The sequence below is a fragment of the Myripristis murdjan genome, chromosome 6, assembly GCF_902150065.1.
Source record: "Myripristis murdjan chromosome 6, fMyrMur1.1, whole genome shotgun sequence".
Lineage (NCBI taxonomy): Eukaryota > Metazoa > Chordata > Actinopteri > Holocentriformes > Holocentridae > Myripristis > Myripristis murdjan.
Window position 1 is genome coordinate 8,341,055 of NC_043985.1, and position 20,827 is coordinate 8,361,881.

The 20,827-nt window shown below is 44.0% G+C and overlaps 2 protein-coding genes across 3 annotated transcripts; one reads left to right on the forward strand and one right to left on the reverse strand.

The window, feature by feature from the left end:
* The first annotated feature begins 696 nt into the window (after positions 1-696).
* klhl36 (kelch-like family member 36) lies at positions 697-7,954 on the forward strand. Of its 2 annotated transcripts, none has more exons than XM_030053899.1 (9): positions 697-826; positions 1,631-1,714; positions 2,040-2,234; positions 2,644-2,766; positions 3,594-3,815; positions 4,456-4,761; positions 4,883-5,110; positions 5,608-5,765; positions 6,258-7,954. In XM_030053899.1, exons 2-9 carry the CDS (start codon positions 1,655-1,657, stop codon positions 6,832-6,834), a joined length of 1,869 nt encoding a protein of 622 aa, XP_029909759.1. In that variant the 5' UTR covers positions 697-826; positions 1,631-1,654; the 3' UTR covers positions 6,835-7,954. The 2 variants fall into 2 exon arrangements, with proteins under 2 accessions (XP_029909759.1, XP_029909760.1); XM_030053900.1 differs by lacking the exon at positions 697-826 and adding an exon at positions 1,101-1,210.
* On the reverse strand, positions 7,629-19,032 carry LOC115360769 (aldo-keto reductase family 1 member B1). Its single transcript, XM_030053902.1, has 10 exons — positions 18,898-19,032; positions 17,787-17,963; positions 16,529-16,645; positions 16,196-16,273; positions 15,981-16,097; positions 15,318-15,430; positions 10,526-10,613; positions 10,333-10,416; positions 9,080-9,162; positions 7,629-8,349 (listed from the first exon to the last, which is right to left on the reverse strand). The coding sequence occupies exons 1-10, from the start codon at positions 18,979-18,981 to the stop codon at positions 8,316-8,318; spliced, it is 975 nt and encodes a 324-aa protein (XP_029909762.1). The 5' UTR covers positions 18,982-19,032; the 3' UTR covers positions 7,629-8,315.
* Between the last annotated feature and the right edge of the window lie 1,795 nt (positions 19,033-20,827).

The following is a 20,827-nucleotide window of genomic DNA, read 5'->3' on the forward strand; positions in this document are numbered from 1 at the left end:
GATCCATCCTGAGATTCATAATTATCGTGCTGGAGTTTGAGCAACATCAAAACGTTTAATAACTTTGCGGTTGTTGAATGCGCCCCGCCTCGGCAGCTTGTGATTGGTCGGCTTCACAGCGGCTTTTCCGGTGACGCTCGGACTGAGTTGCGTCAAGTTAGACTGAGCCACAGCGTAACGTCAGTTTGCCTGAAAAAATACATACAAATTAAAAAACTACAGATACAAAACGTGTTTTATATCTATGATGATAAAAAAAAAGAAAAAAAAAAAAAAAAACACGCACACACCACACGGTAAGAAGAATCAGCTCAAGTTCACTATCGCCTGCATTACTCTACACATTATTCCCCCACTGGTACTTATATTGATCACTTGTATGGATAATGTCATCATTACTGACCTGTGATTGAACAGTGGTTATAATCTCTCTCAGGTCATTTCAAGCTGTAGTAGATCAAAACAACAACAACATCGACAACAAACACACTATATTGTTGATATGGAGTGAACATTTTAAATCTGCAAAAGGTTCTTTATGGCTTTTTTTTTTTTTTTTTTTTTTTTTTTTTTTTTTGAAGAACATTGAGGTCCATGTCACCTCCCAATTTTAGGTAAGCACATAAATGAACAGGAACTTTGAGGATGTTTTTCTTTGTGCGCAGATTTCAGGTTGAAATCACTACGGAAACGCTCCAGCATCTCGGCTTTTATTTTGTACTACATTAACCGGACATCCGGCTGCACTCTGATGCCACAGCTGAGAAGTGAACACCGCGTCGGTGGAAACTGTGTGTACGTCAGGAGGATTTACCTGTCTGCTGAGGTGAGTGGGGTTTCCTGAGGAACAGTCAGGTGTGTGTCTGCGTCGAAACGTCGCGGCGTCGCGTCCCGGTCTGCTCCGTTTCATTAGTTTTATTAGCCGAGACGTAGGAACAAGATGCTGCGGGTTGTGTTTCAGGATGACCTGGCGACCTGCGGGAACATGCGTGAACATGCGTGAATTTTCTTCGGACAGGAATCCAAACGTCCTCACGACAAACCAAATGTCTCCAAGCCTCGGTTCGTCTCTGTAAAGGCTTCGTTTGGCGGAGGGCAGGGTGTGGAGCATCAGTCAGAGAAAAGCTTTAAGGTTCAGAGTCAGCGCATTGTTTCAAAGCTCTGAACTAAACTGGCCTGCGGAGGGCTGCTGGGATGTCTACTTCCCCGGGTGCGACTAAACACCTCACAAAATATCACTTTCAGCACATAAATGACTGCAAACAGTGTATAGCACCTGTATACAAACACAACAAGTCCCGGTACCCACTTTTTGAGCAAATTAAAAGTCTCCTTTCTTGAAATTTTCCCTGTTTGAATTAGAAAGTAGATCCGGCAGGCAGCGTTTGCAGGTAAAATGCACACAGAGACACCTTGTGCCAGGGAGAAGTTACCTGAGAATATGTTCAAAACATTGTAATGACACGAGAAAAAAAAAAAATCACTGGTAGTTGTTTGTACTGGTATAATTTTTTTTTTCCTTTTCCTTTTCCTTTTCCTTTAAGGGGTTAAGGAATGGATGTAATAAAAGTAAAAGCCCTCAAAAATGCTCATATACCAACCTGTGTGTGTCTGTGTGTGTCTCCTGCAGATGACGCCAACCTGAGAGGACATCATGGACAACGGCAAGCCCAGCCGAGTGTCTCGGCCGCAGCGGATCAGTGAATCATCGCAGGTCAGTCAGTGTGTCTGGTGTCTCTGATAGCGTTAGAGCTACACTCCAAATGCATTCAAAGAAGTCATACAAGACTAAAGGAAGACTCGTCTGGTCCTAACCTGTCCTCTGTTAACTTGGGAGGTGTAGTTCTGTACGTCAGGTAAAAGCAGTGATATTATTTGGTCTCTTTCTGTCAGTTGTAGCTGTTGCCTTTCTAACAAGACATGAAAGACACCTCCCTGCCCCATGACCGGAGCTCAGGTGTCCAGATGTCTTGTAGCATCAGTTTAGGTCATCAGCATGGTGATAATAGCATTAATGTGTACCATCACACCTTGGCCAGGTGTTTCGCTGGGTGGACCAGGCTGCGGCGCTGCTGCAGGGCCTCAACGAGCAGCGGCAGCACGGCCAGCTGTGCGATGTGGTGCTGGTGGCCGACGAGCAGCGGGTCCCTGCTCACCGTGCCCTGCTGGCCGTCTCCAGCCCCTATTTCCACGCCATGTTCACCCTCGGCATGAAGGAGGAGCGCCAAGCTGAGGTACACAAGTGTGTAAGAGAAAGAAGGAGCACGCTGCAAAATCAGTAAAAAGCATCACCTTTTGGAAAGTCAAGTTGTGCATTCCAGACAGGTTCAGGCAGACAGAATACTACAATTAGCTGCACATTCATGGCATTGGATGATGATTTATACCATTTTTTTCTCCGTATGAAAACACAAGCCTAAAATACAAGAATGTTAGGGAAAATCTATGACTTAGTTGTATAAACCGTTGGAAAAGATATGGAATTTTAAATCAGGACCACAGAGGGAGAGCCGGTTTCCTTGTCTCCCTGCTTTTCTTGCTGTTCCCTTTCATTCCTATTCGCCATGATGCTTTGTTCTTTCTCTTTTGATTCTTAAAAATAAAGTCATTAATATAAGGCGTGTGTCTGCTGCCGCTCTCCAGGTGGAGCTGGTTGGAACGTCCTACATCGGTGTGAAGGCTGTTGTGGACTTCCTGTACAGTGGAGAGCTGCCATTAGATGGAGGAAATATTGACTATGTGTTGGAGGCTGCCCACCTGCTGCAGGTAAGGAAACTATTTTCTTTGCTGTGCACATTTGGGCACTTCTGTTGGTAAATGTACAAGTGAAGCCGTGCACAGAGTTTACCATCGCTCCAAAGTTAGGCTACGTTTTGGCGATGGAATAACTGGCATTTCCAGTGGCGTTCCTTGACCTCTGACCTCCAGATGTTTGAATGAAAATGGGTTCTCTGGGCAGCCACGGCTCTCCCCTTTGCAGACACGCCCACCTTCTGCTAATCCCATGCAGTTTGGGCCACAAACCCTGCAGTCCACACGTGTTCTTGGCCTGTTGTAAAATGGTGTGTTTGTGCAGACTAGGGCCTAAACAGTCTTGGAGTTGCATCAACTGGCTTTGACTGGAAAGCTGAGACTCTTGTGGATTCAATGAGCCACATTTGATTCATGTGTGATGATGTTCGCCCCCATAGCAGCCATTTCACTGCAGTCACACCATTTTTTTGAATCTTCACGTCATTGTATAAATGACCTATAGTGACCTCTAGGATAATCACAAAATCATGAAAATGTACAACCACAACCTAAAAAACAAAAATTGCAATAAGTCATAATCTCGAGTCACAATGCTGGTAGAATCACAATACCTATCGAATATACACCCAGGTATTGGGATAGTATTGAATCGGGAAATAAACCTATCGTCCCCAGCCATACTATTTCGACACTCAACAACATAGAGTTTGAAAAAATTGAAACTATCTGTTATCGATTGGTTGTGGCCACTTATCTGTTCCTGTCTATCAGAACATCTGATCACTGACATGCCGTGAAAACATTGCAAAACAGAAGGGGCTCCTCCTCCTCCTCCTCAGGTGTGGCGAGTTGTGGATTTCTGCTGCCAGTATCTGGAGCGGGAGGTGAGCGAGGACAACTACCTGTACCTGCAGGAGCTGGCGCTTCTCTACAGCCTGGAGCGCCTCGACGCCTTCATCGACCACTTCATCCTCCAACGCTTCGCCACGCTCTCCTTCACTCCTGACTTCCTGCGCGACATCCCCATGCAGAAACTCACCTCCTACCTCTCCAGCGGCCAGGTAACACAAATAGTCCTGTGTCATTCATGCTGGGAAGGGCCTCATCTTTCTCTCAGAGTGAGCTGTCCTTGAGTCCTGTGCTTGTCACTAGCCAAAAAAATAAATAAATAAAAGCTGATGGAATGCAAGCACTTCTGAAGGAGGCTGCAGGAGTGAAATGGATGTAACTTTGCTTTAGGCAGGTACAGTTCAGCTGGAGAGGCATTGGCTCAAATTGAACTTTTTCATCCTGTGCAAGAGAGGCACCTGATGCAGGACAGCGAGAGCCAACAGGCCTCAAGCAGGACTCAGTTCAGGCTCCCATCAAGTCCTCTCCGAAATGGACAACAAACTCATGGAAATGGGACGTGGCTTTTTGACCAAAAGTCTTTTATGTACAGAGATAGAAATAAATAGAAGAGGGCATGGAAGAAGGTTAGATATGTGGTTAGAGTTTCAGGTATGCTTTTGGAGAATAAAGGCTTTCAGAGATGAGTCAGAGATGACTGGAGCTGATCAGTGTGTGAAGTGCAAGGCATTGTGGATATCTGAGTGCTTATAATTCTGTGACCCTAAAACCTGGAAGTACAACCAGAAGCTGGGTGGTGATAATGGTAAGCAGGAACAGCCAATGACGTTTGATCTCCTCTCATGTGATCAGGTTCAGCACGACAGCGAGCAGGCTCTGCTGCAGGCTGCCCTCCAGTGGCTCAGCCAGGCGCCGGACCGGCCCGCCCACGCCAGGCAGCTCCTCTCCCACATCCACTTCCCTCTGATGCCCGTGGCAGACCTGGCCGGCCGGGTGTTGCCTGCTGTGCGGGCCCTGCTGCCAGAGGAGGCCGGCTGCGAGGCGCTGGTGGACGAGGCGCTGGGTTACCACACCCGCCACAGCGCCCAGCCGCTGCTTCAGACGGGACGCACTGCCCTGAGGGGAGGAGTGGAGCGGCTGCTGCTGGTCGGAGGAGAGGTACTGTGATGATGATCATATCTTTATTTATGGAAATATTGATGTCAGCCAGCAGTTTTTAAAGAGATCACAACAAAATGCATCACATCCAAATAGCTGCCATCCATCTTCAATTGTAAAGGTGTCGGAGCACGGGGAGGAGCTTAGCGCAAATGTCTGCTGGCTAGACGGTGAAGCAGGAAGCTGGGAGGTGGAGACCCAGCTCCCGGCCCAGCGCAGCCACCACTGCCTGGCTGTGCTGGGGGGCTTCATCTACGCCGCCGGGGGAAGCTTGTCCCGGGACAACGGTGGAGACTCTGCCTGCAACCTGCTGTACAGATACGACCCCCGCCACAAGCTGTGGAGCAAGGTATGAGCACGCACCGCAGAGGCTTTCCCTCTAAAATCAACTGCAATGCTGAGAGATAAACAGAGACTTACATGACCCACATGGTTAGAGTGAGTCGTTGCAGCATGAATAAGAATTTAAGAAAATTAAAAATTAAATGAATAAATAAATAAAGTTTACCTGATATATAATAAATGAGAGGAAAGTGAGACATTAGCCACCAAAATATTTAGGAGGTATAATGTACATTCTGTTCATAACATGCAACTGGAGTGAAATTCTCCAAATTTCTTTTAAGATTTTGTTATATATAAATATGTACATCTGCACATGTGCAAAAATAGTGACACAGTGTTCTACAAAACTCATTTAGAACGTTCTTGTGAGTTTATCCCACATTCTGTAATTTTATATATTCTATCATCATTTCTCTCTTTGTTAATCCTCCGGTTGTAAAGCAGCAGCTGCAGTTTTAGCAGTGCAGAGCTCAGAGCAGTGACAGTGTGATGTGATTGCAGGGTGCTTCAATGAACCAGCGGCGTGTGGATTTTTACTTGGGTGCAGTGGGCGAGTGCCTGATTGCTGTGGGTGGGAGGAACGACACCGGGGCTTTATCCTCTGTGGAGGTGTACTGTCCTGCCGAGGACTGCTGGTCTTACATAGCAGGGCTGCCCAGGTAGGAACTAAAAGGGAAAAAAATAAAATCTCATGTAGTGTCTGTCTTGCTCCTCCCTGTCTTCAACAGTCCACTTCATGAAAGCATTTATATTTGCTGCTCTGGTCAATGTGTGTCAGGTCTTTTCTGGAAAAAATCATCTCATGCACTTGAAGTGATGTGATAGATTCATGGATCCTTTGTTGTTGTTGCACAAACAATGAAGTTTTGTTTTTCATGCAGAGAAATGAAAGAGACGCTGCAGTAAAAAAAAAAAAAAAGAAGCACACAAAGCAACATTGTGACTTTTTAATGCATGCAAAGACAAAACACAGTGGGAAGGGTTTCCATGGAAACACTGCAGCTTCCTTCACCACAGCACTTGACAAATTCATTGTATCCACGGGTCCCTGAAAGGTCTGAAGGGTTGAAATTAGTAACACCAAAAACAGCTAAATTATCTGAATGTAGGACCATGATAATTGTCTGACTGATGCCCTGTGTCTCTCCAAGGTTTACCTACGGCCACGCAGGGACAGTCCATCACGGTGTGGTCTACATCTCCGGCGGTCATGACTACCAGATTGGCCCGTACCGCCATGACGTCCTCAGCTACGACCCGTCACGGGGCGGCGATGTGTGGGTGGAGCGCCAGGCCATGTCCCAGGCCCGTGGCTGGCATTGCATGGCCTCCCTCAACCAGCTCATCTACGCCATCGGGGGCAGCAACGATCACGAGGACACCGCCGAGCGCTTCGACATCCTGGCCGTGGAGTCCTTTGACCCCCGCAGCGACCAGTGGACCCGTGTCACGCCGCTGCTCCTGCCCAACAGCGAGGCGGGGCTCGGGGTTTGGGCAGGGAGGATCTACGTGCTGGGGGGCTACAGCTGGGAGAGCATGGTGTTCTCCAGAGCCACTCAGGTGTACGACCCCGTCAAGGGCCAGTGGTCCCGAGGGCCGGACCTGCCCAAACGTATCGCCGGGGCCTCGGCGTGCGTCTGCACCGTGAAGCCCTCCTCGCCTCCCTCTCCGTCTCTCGAGAGGAAGAAGATGGCACACAGGGGCAAAGGAACACCACATCCCACTTGAAGAGGCTGATGGAGGATCTTTCTATTTGCCCAAAAACTGATGCTAAGCAGGGCCTGGCTTGTTCCTAAATCTTTAAGCAGAAATAATAATAATAATAATAATAATAATTACAAAAAGAGAGACTTTATTAGACATTCTCACAAGCCTTGAGGTTTGGCTGCATCACAGCACAATGGAGACAAGGAGCAATAGTACTAACATCATATTAACCACAGTGTTTCTGTGATTAACACCATATGAAGAGTACATAAAAGAATATTCTATTGGATGAACCGTCTGTGTACTTTGTGTTTACAGTGTTAACAACTAGTTCTTTGAAGAGGACAGTATTAATTTAAGAGTTAAAAAACTAATTATAGCTCTAGGATTGACTGCCTCGAAGGAGTTCAGCTTTTTTTAAGAGTCCTTAAGCAGTGTGTCTGTCTCACAGGGCCCACAGCTGTACACACTTTGCTAAAGACAAAACTACAGGAGCAACACGGAGTAAATGTGGATGACAGCAGTGAAATAGTCCAGCAACAGGATGCTATCTGAACACTGCCAGCAGTCCCTGAAATACAATTCCCAGTCCCCATTATTTAACTCAAAGTACATATACTACTGGTCAAATATTACTCCACTACCAGTTGCTCAGTCAAATTTGTACTTGAGTTAAAGTACTCCATTACTTTAACGCATAAAAACTAAAGTATTCAAAAGTATATTTTCTAATATCAGCTATATGCTACACAAAGCCTATTAAAACGCCTGTTAAATGCAGTCAACTCTACAAAAAGGACAGTCAGCAAGTGTAATTCAGATTTTTTTTTTTTTTATTTAAACACAGGATTGTAGTGGCATACAGTATAAGTACAATATTTTTAAAAATGATGAAAAACATACTCAAGTAAATATACTTTATTACTGTCCACCACTGGATTAATAATAATTTAATGACTGAAAAGCGTCTCTGTATGTGATGTGACACACTGAAACCCAAATCCTGGAACTGTTACATGCTTTTTTTCTGAAGGTTCGTTCGACAGTGCCCATTTTGCATATGCAGTGTGTATGTACAGAAAATATACTTTGATGTGCTTTCTATTGTGTATTGTAATAAAATATGCAATGTGTTTAAAAACCATTTTTGGTTGAGTTAAATGGATTGCCGTAATGGGGGACGGGTCATGGTACAAAAGGAAATGTGCCCGTTTTATTCATGGAAGAGAAACATTCGAAAACAAAAGGAAAGTGAAAACAGCAAAAAGGGGGGAAACAATCAATATCCTTCATTTTTTCCGTTATGTTCATGTTTGGAAAATGAGTTGCATGTTCTACTGATTCCACTGCCTTCAGATTTGTAATCATCATTGTCACATTTTATTCGTATTAAGCCTCTGTTTCACAATAAACAAGTCACAGCGCAGTGCAGACCGAGTCCTGCCGGTGTCTCCAGTGTGAACGCAGATCCAGCTCACTCTCTCCTCCCCCCTCTGGACGACTCATTCAAAGGGATAGTACGGATGAGACTTGACTCTGAGGACACAACAGCAAAGTTGAGTTCGCAGTACATAGGACACTGTGGCACCAGAAAGCATCATCACTTTAAAGTGACAAAACGGCTGCTAAAATAACACAAAGATATGCAACCAACGTGGGTCATGCCAATAAGAAGAACAAGTCCCTGTACTTTTTTTTTTTTTTTTTTTTATTGTATGTAATCACAATTACGGTTACAAGGTTACCATGCGGAGGTTATCTGCAGACACTACCTGCCGGATCTACTTTCCAGTTCAAATAGGAAAATAAAAATAGGAAAATTCAAGAAGATGAACGTTTAATTTCCTCAGAAAATGTTTTGTTTTTTTTTTGTATTGGTAGAATCCACTTTGTTTGCATTGGTTTATGTGCTAAACGTGTTATTTCAGGAGTTATTTTCCTGTGGAAGTGAATGGAGAGACAGATGAGCAGCCCAGGGGAGCACAGAGCCGCTCCACCACCATATGGACTCGTTTCACAGCCAGGGAACTAGACAACCCAACAAGCTGCTGAGGCTCAGTCAAAGGCAAACCAAAGCAAACAGAATATTCTAGTGCCCCTCCAGTCTTTTGCTGTTCTTACTGGAGCTGATGGGTGATGTGGTCCTTTGGCTCTAGGGCTCATCTGACTCATTCCAACCCATGATGAAAGTCATCAAACATGGATTTGGATATAGCATGTGTATCATACAACAAATTGACACTAGTAGGGAAATAAATCCACTTACTGGTCCAGGACACAGGCCTTCCAGCCTCGGTTCAGTCCTCTCAGGGCTGTCATGTCCTCTTCAGTCAGACTGAAGTCAAAGATCTGCACCAAGCAAAGCGGCCATCATCATCACAGGTCTGTCTCTGTCGCTGCACAGTAACAAGCTCCTCATCTGCCTTCCTCTCCCAGTTTCACCACATTTTCAAAATAACTTAAGCTCAGAGAAAGCAGGCCTACTCTAACAAGAGTCTTGAGAGAATAAAATGTGTCCCTCATTTCCATGAAAAAAAAAAAATACAAAATTTTCCCCAAAAAATTCCAAGAAAAACTCTCAACACCCTCTCATGGTCAGAAAACACTTCAATATAACCTCACTGAGAAAACCGTGCAGCGATAGTGACGTGAAAAATGTGACCTGATCATCTTACATACTTCACTGATTTGTCATATCTGTGACAATCTGTGTGAACTACTACATGTTTAAGTCCTTGTCCATGCCTGGGTGACTGCACGGAAGAGTCAAAATGGCAGAGAAAATAAATATTCCCTCCCGCAGGACTTTATTTTGAGAAGACGTAGTGCAGAGCAATTCAAAATGATGCACTCCTTCTGCTTCTGTTGCAGTGCTGGCCATGCTAAACTGAATCATATTAGACACAAACTGGTCCTAGCTTCTATAACCACAATAAAGTGGTAATAACTGACTCTGTGAGTGATGATTTAATCTTTGGACAAACATTCAAAGATGCAATTTCTGTAAACTTTGTGTTTACTCTTTAAAATCATATTTTGGCTGGTTTTAGCAATCTGTGTTCCCTGATGAGTACAAAATTTCACAGCCCAATCAGAAAACTTGTGCTTTTAGGTTTCATCCAGAACAAAAAAACAAAACAAAAATAGTTTCATCAGGAAAAATAATGTCCTTAAGCTGTGACAGAGCAGCTCACTGCCACTAGAAACCGGATAAAATTAGCTCCCAAAAACAACTTCATAACCCAAAGTGCGGCTTTGTTCCCTGATAAGTCAGCAGAATGAAGCTGATCCCGGTGCCAGGACACTTTGGGGGAAAAGTTTTGTGCGTCGGCCAGGGGAAGAGCTGGATGCTGACTACAGAACATAACGGTAAAGGGTCAAAGCAAGACAGGAAGGAGCGCCAGAGAGATTAACAGACTCAGGATGGAGGGGACAGAGTAAAGAAAGTCAGACGTGTGTGTGTGTGTGTGTGTGTGTGTGTGTGTGTGTGAGAGAGAGAGAGAGAGAGAAACTTCTTACCTTTGTGTTTTCGAGGATGTGATGAGGTTTGTTGCTCTTGGGGATGACTGAGACCCCCTGCTGCACGTGGTACCTCAGCAAAACCTGGGTGGGCGGTGGAGGAAGGGCGCTGTTACTGGTGCATAGGAGCTTAACACACACTCAAACACTCATGCACACACACACACACACACACACACACACACACACTGACCTGTGCAGGGCTTCGTCTGTGTTTCTTGGCTATATCTCCCACGACCGGGTCCTCCAGGAGCTTATGTGGATCAGTGTCTCCTCTAAAACTACAGCACACACACACACACACACACACACACACACACACACACACAGGCAGGAGAGTAAGACCGCAGGATCAAGTACTGTAAACTGACTCAGATACACATGAAGGGCAGTTTCAAGGCTGTTTCTGACTCATATTACTTCAGTGAAGTTGGTTCATGCATCCTCAAGCTGCAGGGTTTCGTTTGTAAAAGACTTTTTTTCCCCAGCAGCCACTTTGGCATGAAACTGCAGGTAAACTCAGGTGTTCCTAATGATATTAATTAAGGTTCTGATCGTTTTTGGTCTAACAGAACCAGGATCCTGCTGTTGTTCCATCGTAGTGTAAAACAAACATGAAATTTAATCTACAGATCCATGCACATGGACATGGAAATTTCTATTTCTTTTGTGACAGTAGCAACAGCTAATGTTATTTAGCCACTTTCATTAGCTTTAGCCCTCCAGCACTACTTGGTTAAGGTTAGGAAAAGTTCATCACTGTGGTTAAGACAAGGAAAAGGTCATGGTTCAAATTAGGAAATGTTCCATTTCAAGAGTGAAAACAGCCACAAGCAGCAGTTATTCCCATATATGAGATTTAGGAGCAGTGAAGGAAAAAGACAAGAAAAAAGACTAGATGGCCAAGGCGAGGCATTTCTGTCTGAATGCCTGTTGTCTGTCTGAATGTCTGTTTAAACATAAAAAATAAATAAATAAATAAAATACAGGGGAAAAAATAACATCCTGCTAATTTTACGTTCAGTCAAATATTTTGGTGAAGTTTGATCAAATATTTGGCAAAACAGAAAATGATGTGAATACATAACAAAGTACATTAAACACTGAATATCACTCCCACTGCGGATATACTGTTTGACATTTCTGAACACCATCTGGACCCAAGGCTGTGCCGTTACCCAGCCTACTCCTGGCTAACGTCCGATCTCAGGAGAACAAAATGGACGAGATACGGCTCAGGCTGACCCAGCAGGGAGAGATCAGACACTGCAGCGTTCTCATCCTAACAGAGACGTGGCTACATGAAAACATACCGGATGAGGCTTTAACACTGGACGGGCGGAGCCTGTTCCGGGCCGACAGAACACAAGACTCCGGTAAGACGAGAGGGGGCGGGCTCTGTGTATACATCAATGATGCTTGGTGCACAGGTGCAGTCAGAGTGGATGGAAAATGTTCACCTGACATTGAGTTTTTACTGCTCAGATGTCGGCCATATTACCTGCCTAGAGAATTCACCAGTGTGTTTGTTGCTGCTGTTTACATTCCACCGGATGCAAATTCAAAAAATGCACTCCAGGAATTGTATGAGGTCATCAGCAGCCAGATGGCAAAACAGCCAGATGCTGTTATTATTGTTGCTGGGGATTTTAATCAAACAGACCTCAGAACTGTTCTGCCAAGATTCCACCAGCACGTCCACATCTCCACCAGAGGAAACAACACACTGGACCATGTCTACACCAATGTTCCTGGCAGCTACAGAGCCCTCTCTCGTCCTCATTTTGGCCAGTCAGACCACATCTCCCTGCTTCTCCTGCCTACCTACATCCAGCTGACAAAAAGGGTCAAACCAACTGTAAAAACAGTTAAAGTGTGGACAGATGAAGCTGCAGCAGCTCTACAGGACTGTTTTGAATGCACGGACTGGCAGATGTTCAGGGATGCTGCTACCCAGGAGAACCATATTGACCTTGAAGAATACGCATCATCAGTGACATCATACATCAGCAAATGTGCTGATGATGTGGTAAAAACAAGGACAGTTAACTCATTCCCTAATGAGAAAGCCTGGATGAATGGAGAGGTGAGAGCTCTATGTAGAGCCAAAAAAGCTGCCTTCAAGTCAGGTGACAAAGAAGCCTACAACACTGCCAGAGCAAAACTGAAAGCTGGCATCAAGGAGGCAAAGCGAAGGCATCAGCAGAGACTGGAGAGAGACCTCAACACCAACAACAGCAAAGACTTGTGGCAGGCGGTCAAAAATGTGACAGGCTACAAAACCAGGAGCGCTCCCATCATGTGTGAGGCCACGTTACCAGACGAGCTAAACACATTTTATGCTCGCTTTGACCTCCTCAACAAGGAATCAGCTGTAAAGTCTACTCCGCCTCCAGAGGACCGGCCACTGTCAGTATCCACAGTGGATGTGAGGAAAGTCCTGCTGAAAGTGAATATGAGTAAAGCTGCTGGGCCTGACAACATCCCTGGCCGTTTACTAAAAACATGTGCCAACCAGCTAGTAGATGTCATTACTGACATCTTCAACATATCACTGTCACAGGAGAGTGTTCCCACCTGCTTCAAGACAGCCACCATCATCCCTGTGCCTAAAAAGTCTGCAGTGTCTAATCTAAATGACTACCGCCCTGTGGCACTCACCCCCATCCTGATGAAGTGCTTTGAGAAACTGGTTCTCCAGCACATAAAGAACAACATCCCTGCCAGTCTGGACCCTCAGCAGTTTGCATTCAGAACCAACAGATCCACAGAGGATGCCATATCCACTGCTCTCCATTCAGTCTTCACTCACCTGGAGAAAAGCAGCACCTACATCAGAATGCTGTTTGTTGACTTCAGCTCAGCTTTCAACACAATCTCCCCCATGAAGCTGATTGGAAAACTGAACACTCTGGGCATCAGTACCACTCTCTGCAACTGGATACTGGACTTCCTCACAAACAGACCCCAGTCAGTTCGGATTGGCAGTCTCTCCTCCTCCACTCTAGTGCTCAACACCGGAGCCCCCCAGGGCTGTGTGCTCAGCCCCCTCCTGTTCACGCTGTACACCCACGACTGCAACCCCCGACATGGAGAGAACTCTATTGTGAAGTTCGCGGATGACACCACCATCATCGGCCGGATTTCCAACAATGATGAGTTCTCATATCGGGAGGAAATCAACCATCTTGCAGAATGGTGCACAGACAACAACCTTCTGCTCAACGTCAGCAAAACCAAAGAGCTGATAGTTGATTTTCGAAAAAAAGAGGCAAAGACACACAACCCTGTCTTCATTAATGGAGCTGAGGTGGAGCAAGTGAGCAGTTTTAAGTTCCTGGGAATCAACATAACAGAGAACCTAACATGGACTTCACATATCTCTGCCCTGGTTAAAAAAGCCCAGAAACGGCTGTATTTCTTAAGGAAACTTAAGAAAGCAAAATTCCCACGCCAAGTTCTTGTCAGCTTCTACAAAGGAGCAATTGAAAGCATCCTGACTGGAAACATCACAAACTGGCATGGGATGTGCACGGCCCAGGACAGGAAGACTCTGCAACGAGTGATTAAAACTGCCCAAAACATCATTGGCACCCATCTACCAAGCATCAGTGATATCGGGGAGGTGAGGTGCCTGCGCAGAGCCAAAAGGATCCTAAAAGACAACAGCCACCCCAGCCACAGCCTGTTCACCCTGCTGCCATCAGGCAAAAGATACAGAAGTATTCGCTGCCGTACAACCAGACTACAGAGCAGCTTCTTCCCTCAGGCTGTGAGACTACTAAATGCACCATCTGCACTCCTCCATGTTTAATAATTTTATTTTCTATACAATCATTTAATCAATCAAGAGGGAACCACACTTTAATTTCATTATTCAACCTGTTGTATAATGACAAATAAACGTCCTTGTATCCTTGTATCCTTGTAAATATGTAATATATATTTTAAAAATTACATATAATCAATATCAAAATAAAAAGGGTAACTTTTCTCCAGCTGGGTCCACATTGGCCCTTTGTAGTGTTTGATAAGGATTGCTCCAAAATTATAGGAGCAGTAAAAAAAAAAAAAAAAAAAATGGCAATCAAATGAAAATGAAATGAAATGGGCCCCTACTTGGTTAGATGCTTCAGGAGTTATTGACCAAATAAAAATTTCCCCTGAGTTGTGGGTGAGATTTGCAGCTCTCCTGCCAAGTCTGTTAGTTTTTATGATCTATGAGATTCAGATGCTTATAGCGCAGAAGAATAATAAGAATCTGACCAACAGTAATCCATCCACAACAGGTGGTGACATCACCAGTCACCAAAGAACCTGCAACCTGCTTTTCACCACTAGAGGTCAGGCTTCACAGGAGTTTGGCTTTGGGATTTAGTTTCTCTTAAAGTGGGCCAGCAGCACCGAGCAGCCCATCATCTCCTCAGTGTGTGGAACAGTGACAAAGTCCACAAGGTGTGCAGGGTGCGATGGTGAATCGCTCAATCACATGGACTTTAACACAGACTAAAGTTCGATTCCTATGTGAAGTATTAACAAGCAAACTTTAACACTTCCTAACTTTAATACGAACCTTTTCCTAACTTTAACCAAGCAGTACTGGGGGACTACGCAACCAATAGTGGCTAAATAAAGTTAGCTCATGTTACCGTCATGAAAGAAATGGAAATCTTGTCCATGTACATAAATCTATATATTACATTTTGTGATTATTTCATGACCTGCCGTGACACTGGGCTGGAGCAACAGCAGGACTGAGTGGACCACAACCTTAATGATCCTAAATTGTGTTTACCGGCTGTTTTATATCAAAATGGCTGCTCTAAAGATGGCCTGTTGCTCAGAGTGAACTGAAGCAAACAAAAAATATTATATGACAAAGTAAACTTTTCCAAAGGTTAAAGTGGCCCTAGTTTTAGAGTATCTACAGAACCGTCCAGGCACAGCAGCTAAGAGACTCGGTGTGTGTGACGGCGGCAGCTCACAGCTCTGGCGGTCTCTCTGGCGAGCCGAAGGGGCTGTAGGCGGTGAGGGCGATGTTCCTGGACCTGCAGAACTCGACCAGGTCGCTCTGCACAAAGTAGGGATGCAGCTCCACCTTGAAGTGAGTCAAAAGCAAACCAAAGGTGAGATGCGTGCTGTCTCTGGTCCAGGTTACTGAAGCTCAGCATGCTAACCTTACTGTTCTGAGTCGTGTGTGTGGTGCTTCTGTAAACTTTGACTGCCTCACAGAAAAATAATGTCTAATAATTTATATTGCTTTTTAAGCTGGAATAAATCTTTGAGCTAAATTCATAATATAAACCACAGCATGTAGTATCGAATTAATGTTCTTTTTATAAGGATAATTGTAAATTAATGATTCTCATAGGTAAAATGGATGTTTTCCTGTGGTGGTGTCTACAACAGCTTAAGATGACCAACCAGAGGTCATAGTTTGCCCACTTTTTTTCCCCCTGAAATTCATCACTTTGCATTTCAGGGATTTTAACTAGAAGCAAAAAATCTTGTCTCCCCTCACATTTCTCCTAATATCCATAAGTAACAATGGGAATATTTGGGATTAGCTGCAACTGGAGTTGAAAACTGATTAAAATTTCAGACTTGGGCTGTTCATGTCAGGAAACTAAATAATACATTATTAATACCTGATTGACAGCAGGGGTGACCCTACACAGAGCAAGAAGCCTCTCCAGCTGCAGGATGTTGAAGTTGGACACACCGATGCTCTTCACCTTCCCTGAGGCCTGCAGAGCTTCCATCCCCTGCAGCAGACCATGAGCAGCAGACACTGGTGAACACATCAACACAAGACAGATGGAAAAACACCAAGATGAAGTGAGAGAGAGAGAGGTGTCCTCACCCTCCACACGTCTACATAGTCGATGTCTGAGGTCAGCATCTCTCCATCTTCGCTCGGGTAAAGCTCATCATCCGTTTTCTAGGGAGAAATTAGAAATAAAAAGCCTAAAGAAACAGACACAGGCAAAGTCTTCAGTCACGTGACAGCCACCTCTGGACCAGCTCTGTTAGGCTGATCAGACTTTTTCCACCTCGGGTTGAGCGGCTCTATCTACAAGCTAAAGGGCTATCTTGCTTTTCTTTGAAGCTGCAAACAGTAATAACCCATGAGTTACACCAAACCATGTAATCTGTTCTACGACAGTGTTTTCCATGTGCTGCCAACATGTCCAACCTTCAGGCCAACAGGGAAATGCACCAGATACAGGTCCAGGTAGTCAAGCTGCAGGTCACCCAGGGATTTGTTCAGGCACAGAGGGATGTCCTCTGGGGCGTGATGGGTACTACACAGCTGTACGAAGGAAAAGAGCAGGACATAGAATTTCATAATGGATCACCAAGAAGGTAAAACCTCTGGACAGAAGATGAAGCGCAGCAGGTACAGCAAGAACTTTACGTGAGATTATAGCTGTTTCACAGAGGGAGTGTTTATATGCAGAGAAAACAGATCAGCAGGAAGAAACCTCACTCTGATACAAATACCAAAATGGTTCAATGTGGCACCAGAAAGTGGTTCTTTACTTGCCGAAATTCACTTGATTTCTTTCAAAAACATGAAAAGGTGATAAGAGAATAGCAAAAAATTACCAGAACATTGGTTTAAAACAAACAAACAAACAAAAAAAAAAAACAGCCAAAAAACCTTAATGAACAGAAAATTACTTTGAAAATGTACAAGCCACACCCCCTGAAAATTGAAAACCATATTTATAATTAAAAGTACACATTTAAACATCAGATCATGATTCTGGATTGAGGTCAGATTTCTTGTGTTTAAATGCTTATGAACGAGGCTGCGTTCAAATGCCTTTCATGAGGATTTCAACTGAAAATGAGCAAAATCCAAGTAAAATGTCAAGGAAAAAAATGGAGAAAAAAGAAATGACAAGTAAACTACTTATAACTATTATAAATTTTAAATTAAAGTAAATGAAATTACTATAAAATTATTACAACAAATGTTAAAAAATGTAAAAAAAAAAAAAAAAAAAAGACCAAATATTGCCAAAAAAGTAATGAAGTGAATATACTGGCTACATGTAGGCCTGGGCGGTCGAAATGAGCTACACAGGACTAAATAGATGAGAAACACTGCGACACACACACACAGGTAAAAGGCGGCTCCACTGCAGGGATATGCAGGTGCATCATAAATCTGTGTGTGTGTCATCATTAGAGAATATTCACTCCCAGGCTCCCTCCCTCTTCTTCAGTGGCCAAAAGGTGAACCGGGGAGTGCAACCACACAATCCCTGTCACCTGAGGCGCAGTGACCACGCCCATCACCTGAGGTGACCGTGCAGAATCACAGAAGACAGAAAACACTGGGTTAAATAAGAGCTTCAGAGGATTCCCTTTACTGCTCTACACAGGTTCCTCTGTCCCCTGCACTGGATGCCAAGCTCTTTGTGATTCTACACTAGACTCATCACCTTGCTGACGATGAACATGTCCTGCCGTCTGATGATGCCCTGCTGCATCTTGGAGCGGAGGGCCTTGCCGATGTCCACCTCATTGCGGTAGCTGCGGGCTGTGTCTATGTGGCGGTAACCTGCTGCGATGGCGGTCTCCACGGCCCCCTGGACAGGAGCGTGGGGCAGCTTGGACGACTGCAACAGGGGGAAAACCCCAAACCCAAACGGTGGAAATTAGGGTGTCTGGTCTTCGATGGCAGGTGATGTCAAAACCCAAAGCAAACAAAACCAACATCATAGTGTTCCCTATATCAAAAGAGCCAAATAACATTAATAGTCATTAGCATATCAAATATATTCATGATCACCAAATAAACATATAAAGAATAAAGATGCAAAATCGACAATTTCAGTGCAAAAAAATCCACCAGATCAGTAATAACAAACCAGAGCTGTTGCACACTCAGTGTCACCACATGCCGTATCTTTCTCATATTAAAAGACATCTAATGGGAGGGCTGAACCACTTCAACAGTGCTGGCTTGCAAACAACATTCAGTGATCAAAAAGAAGATCAAGTCGATTGAAAAAAATGATAACATAAGTAAATACATGAGTAAGTAACTTTACAACAACACATAATCTCCCTGTGATTTAGCAACATGTGCAGGTTTCAGTCTATTGTCTGTGGCTGTAAAATCACATTTCAGATCACTGTAAGAGGACTGTAGGTGCAGTCTTTTAATTGTGCCATAGTAGGCCTATCATGGCATGTTTTCATGGTATGCACTGTAAGAGAAAGAGAGTCAGAGAAAAGTAAAACTACCAATGAGAGGTTAAAGGGGTCCTGTTACTATCAGCATATTTTCCCCAATTTACCTAAAGTTGTGTTGTATATGATCAAAGTCAAAAATAGTCACATTTAAAGTTATTCTTAGTGAAATCCGTCTTATATAATCCTGAATTGGACTCGATGTCAACCTGTCAAAGTCCAGTATTGTGACTGCTGTGTGTCACAACTTTGTCTTTGAGTTTATTCAGTGAGCGCCCCTTTAACTAAACTGTAAGTAATTGCAAAACACTGTTTGGGTAAAAAGAAAAGAGTCAGATGAAGGAAACGGGTTGTTACCGTCCACGTCCCCAGACCCAGCAGGGGCATCCGAGTGCCATCGTTCAGCTCCACGGTCCGGGCCGCCCGGCTGTCCCGCTCCATGCGGCGTGTTGAACCACTGACCCTCAGCGCTGTAACAACACACACGCTCAGGCACCTTTCCTCTTCCTCTTTTTCCTCTCAAACCAACTGCTACTTGTTCTTCCTCTCTGTCAAGCACCTTCCTTCCTTTTCTTCACTCTTATTTTTCTCTTTCTATGTCTCCTTCTCTCCTTCGCTCTCTCTTTCTCTTTTTCCCTCCACTCCTCTCTGTTTTATCAGGCAAGTGGTTAATAATTGGACAACACACAGAGTACTTCACCACCATGCAGTATTTATGTGTATACTCAGTAACTGAGGGCCATAGCACAGGCAGGAGGAACGTGTTATAAAGGTCACTTGTACACACACACACACACACACACACACACACACACAGCAACAGCCTGGCCACTTGTAATAATGTGTAGTCTACCAGTTCAACATGAGGTGGTGGTGTAGTATCATCATGCTGTATAAATACAAGCTACATAGAGTCCAGAAACAGGATCTTTATTTCTTCTTCAGCTTGACTGATTGACTGGCACTTTTTTCTTTCTTTTTTTGTTTTTTTTTACTTTCATGTTTTTTGTCAAAGTTCAGTCAGTGTGTATGCAAAAGGGGTATTCATAATGAAGGGCCTCATTTTAGGGGTGTATGTGGTTTTGGTTCCCTGCTCGCTAATGATATTATGTTTTAATAGATTTGATTTGAGATTTGATTATCTTTGCAGAGATTTTTGTTCACATTTCATGGAGTTTGACTTTTAAAAAATGATAGAAGTGTGCAAATTTTTACAATTCTATCACAAAGTGTACAAATCTGACCTTTTCTGGACCATATGAAGCCCAATGTGCCAGTTAAGTTATTCCTCCAATTTAAGAGCCACAGTCACCTCTCACAATCCAAACGTACGGCTGTGTGGTCCTGTGAGTGTTCCAGTCTCTCAGTTTTGTGTGTCTTTAGGCAAATATTGTGGAAAAATGACAGACAAGCCACACTTGACAACAGCAAGTGTGCATGAGAGGATTTTTTAAAAAAGAAATGCTGAGGTGAGGTCATTTAGCTGTGACCTTCATGACCCTCCTCCTTCCCATCACCACCTCGTCTGTGGATCCGGATCCCCGTCAAGTCAAATCCTCCAATCAGGCGTTCCCTCTCATGACGACATCCCATCATCAAACTGTCCACTCCTTCTCACCACCGCCGGTGTCGAGGCTCCGGGGGGATGTTTCCTCACATATGAAAGTTTCTATTCCATGGTGATCTCCTTCCTGTCCGGGTCTAAGAGACAAAGACTTTCCCTCACTCACAATAAAAAAATAATGTACTTCACATTTCTCTTGTTCACCATAAATTCAGTCTTACTTTAATTCTTTATTCTATTTCATTCCTATGATAAGTCTTTCCTGTTTGAAATGTTTTACACTGGACTATAAAGCTGAAAAATGCTGTATACAGAAGTGTAACGTAGACAGTGTAAACCTCACAACAGGACGCTTATGAAAAAATAGCATGTGACATCACATGTGAAATGAATCACATGTGGTTTGGGACACGTGATGAACAACTACGTGTTTCAAAATTTTCACATGTGATTTTCATGTTGTTTTTTCCACATATGCTTTGAAACCTCATATTATTATTTCACATGTGAAAAAGCAACATGAGAAACACATGAGTGGCCAGCAACAGACTGAATGTTATATTCTACAAGTTTTTTTTTTTTTTTTTTTTTTTACCAAAAATAATGTGTTCAAATGTAGCTGTAGTTTAATACTTTGATTTAATTTAACCCCACATTTTTTCTTAGTAACTGTGACAGCACATGTACCCCCTGCAGTACTCCAACATACCACTAGGGGTACAC

What these genes read in the sequence shown, in the direction of transcription:
- klhl36 (XM_030053899.1), top strand. Translation starts at nt 1,655, where the DNA reads ATGGACAACGGCAAGCCCAGCCGAGTGTCTCGGCCGCAGCGGATCAGT. An exon ending in GGATCAGTGAATCATCGCAG is followed by an intron (nt 1,715 to 2,039) that starts GTCAGTCAGTGT and finishes CACCTTGGCCAG; the next exon opens with GTGTTTCGCTGGGTGGACCA. An exon ending in AGGAGGAGCGCCAAGCTGAG is followed by an intron (nt 2,235 to 2,643) that starts GTACACAAGTGT and finishes GCCGCTCTCCAG; the next exon opens with GTGGAGCTGGTTGGAACGTC.
- LOC115360769 (XM_030053902.1), bottom strand. Translation starts at nt 18,981, where the DNA reads ATGGAGCGGGACAGCCGGGCGGCCCGGACCGTGGAGCTGAACGATGGC. An exon ending in TGGGTCTGGGGACGTGGACG is followed by an intron (nt 17,964 to 18,897) that starts GTAACAACCCGT and finishes CCCCTGTTGCAG; the next exon opens with TCGTCCAAGCTGCCCCACGC. An exon ending in ATTTCCCTGTTGGCCTGAAG is followed by an intron (nt 16,274 to 16,528) that starts GTTGGACATGTT and finishes ATTTCTCCCTAG; the next exon opens with AAAACGGATGATGAGCTTTA.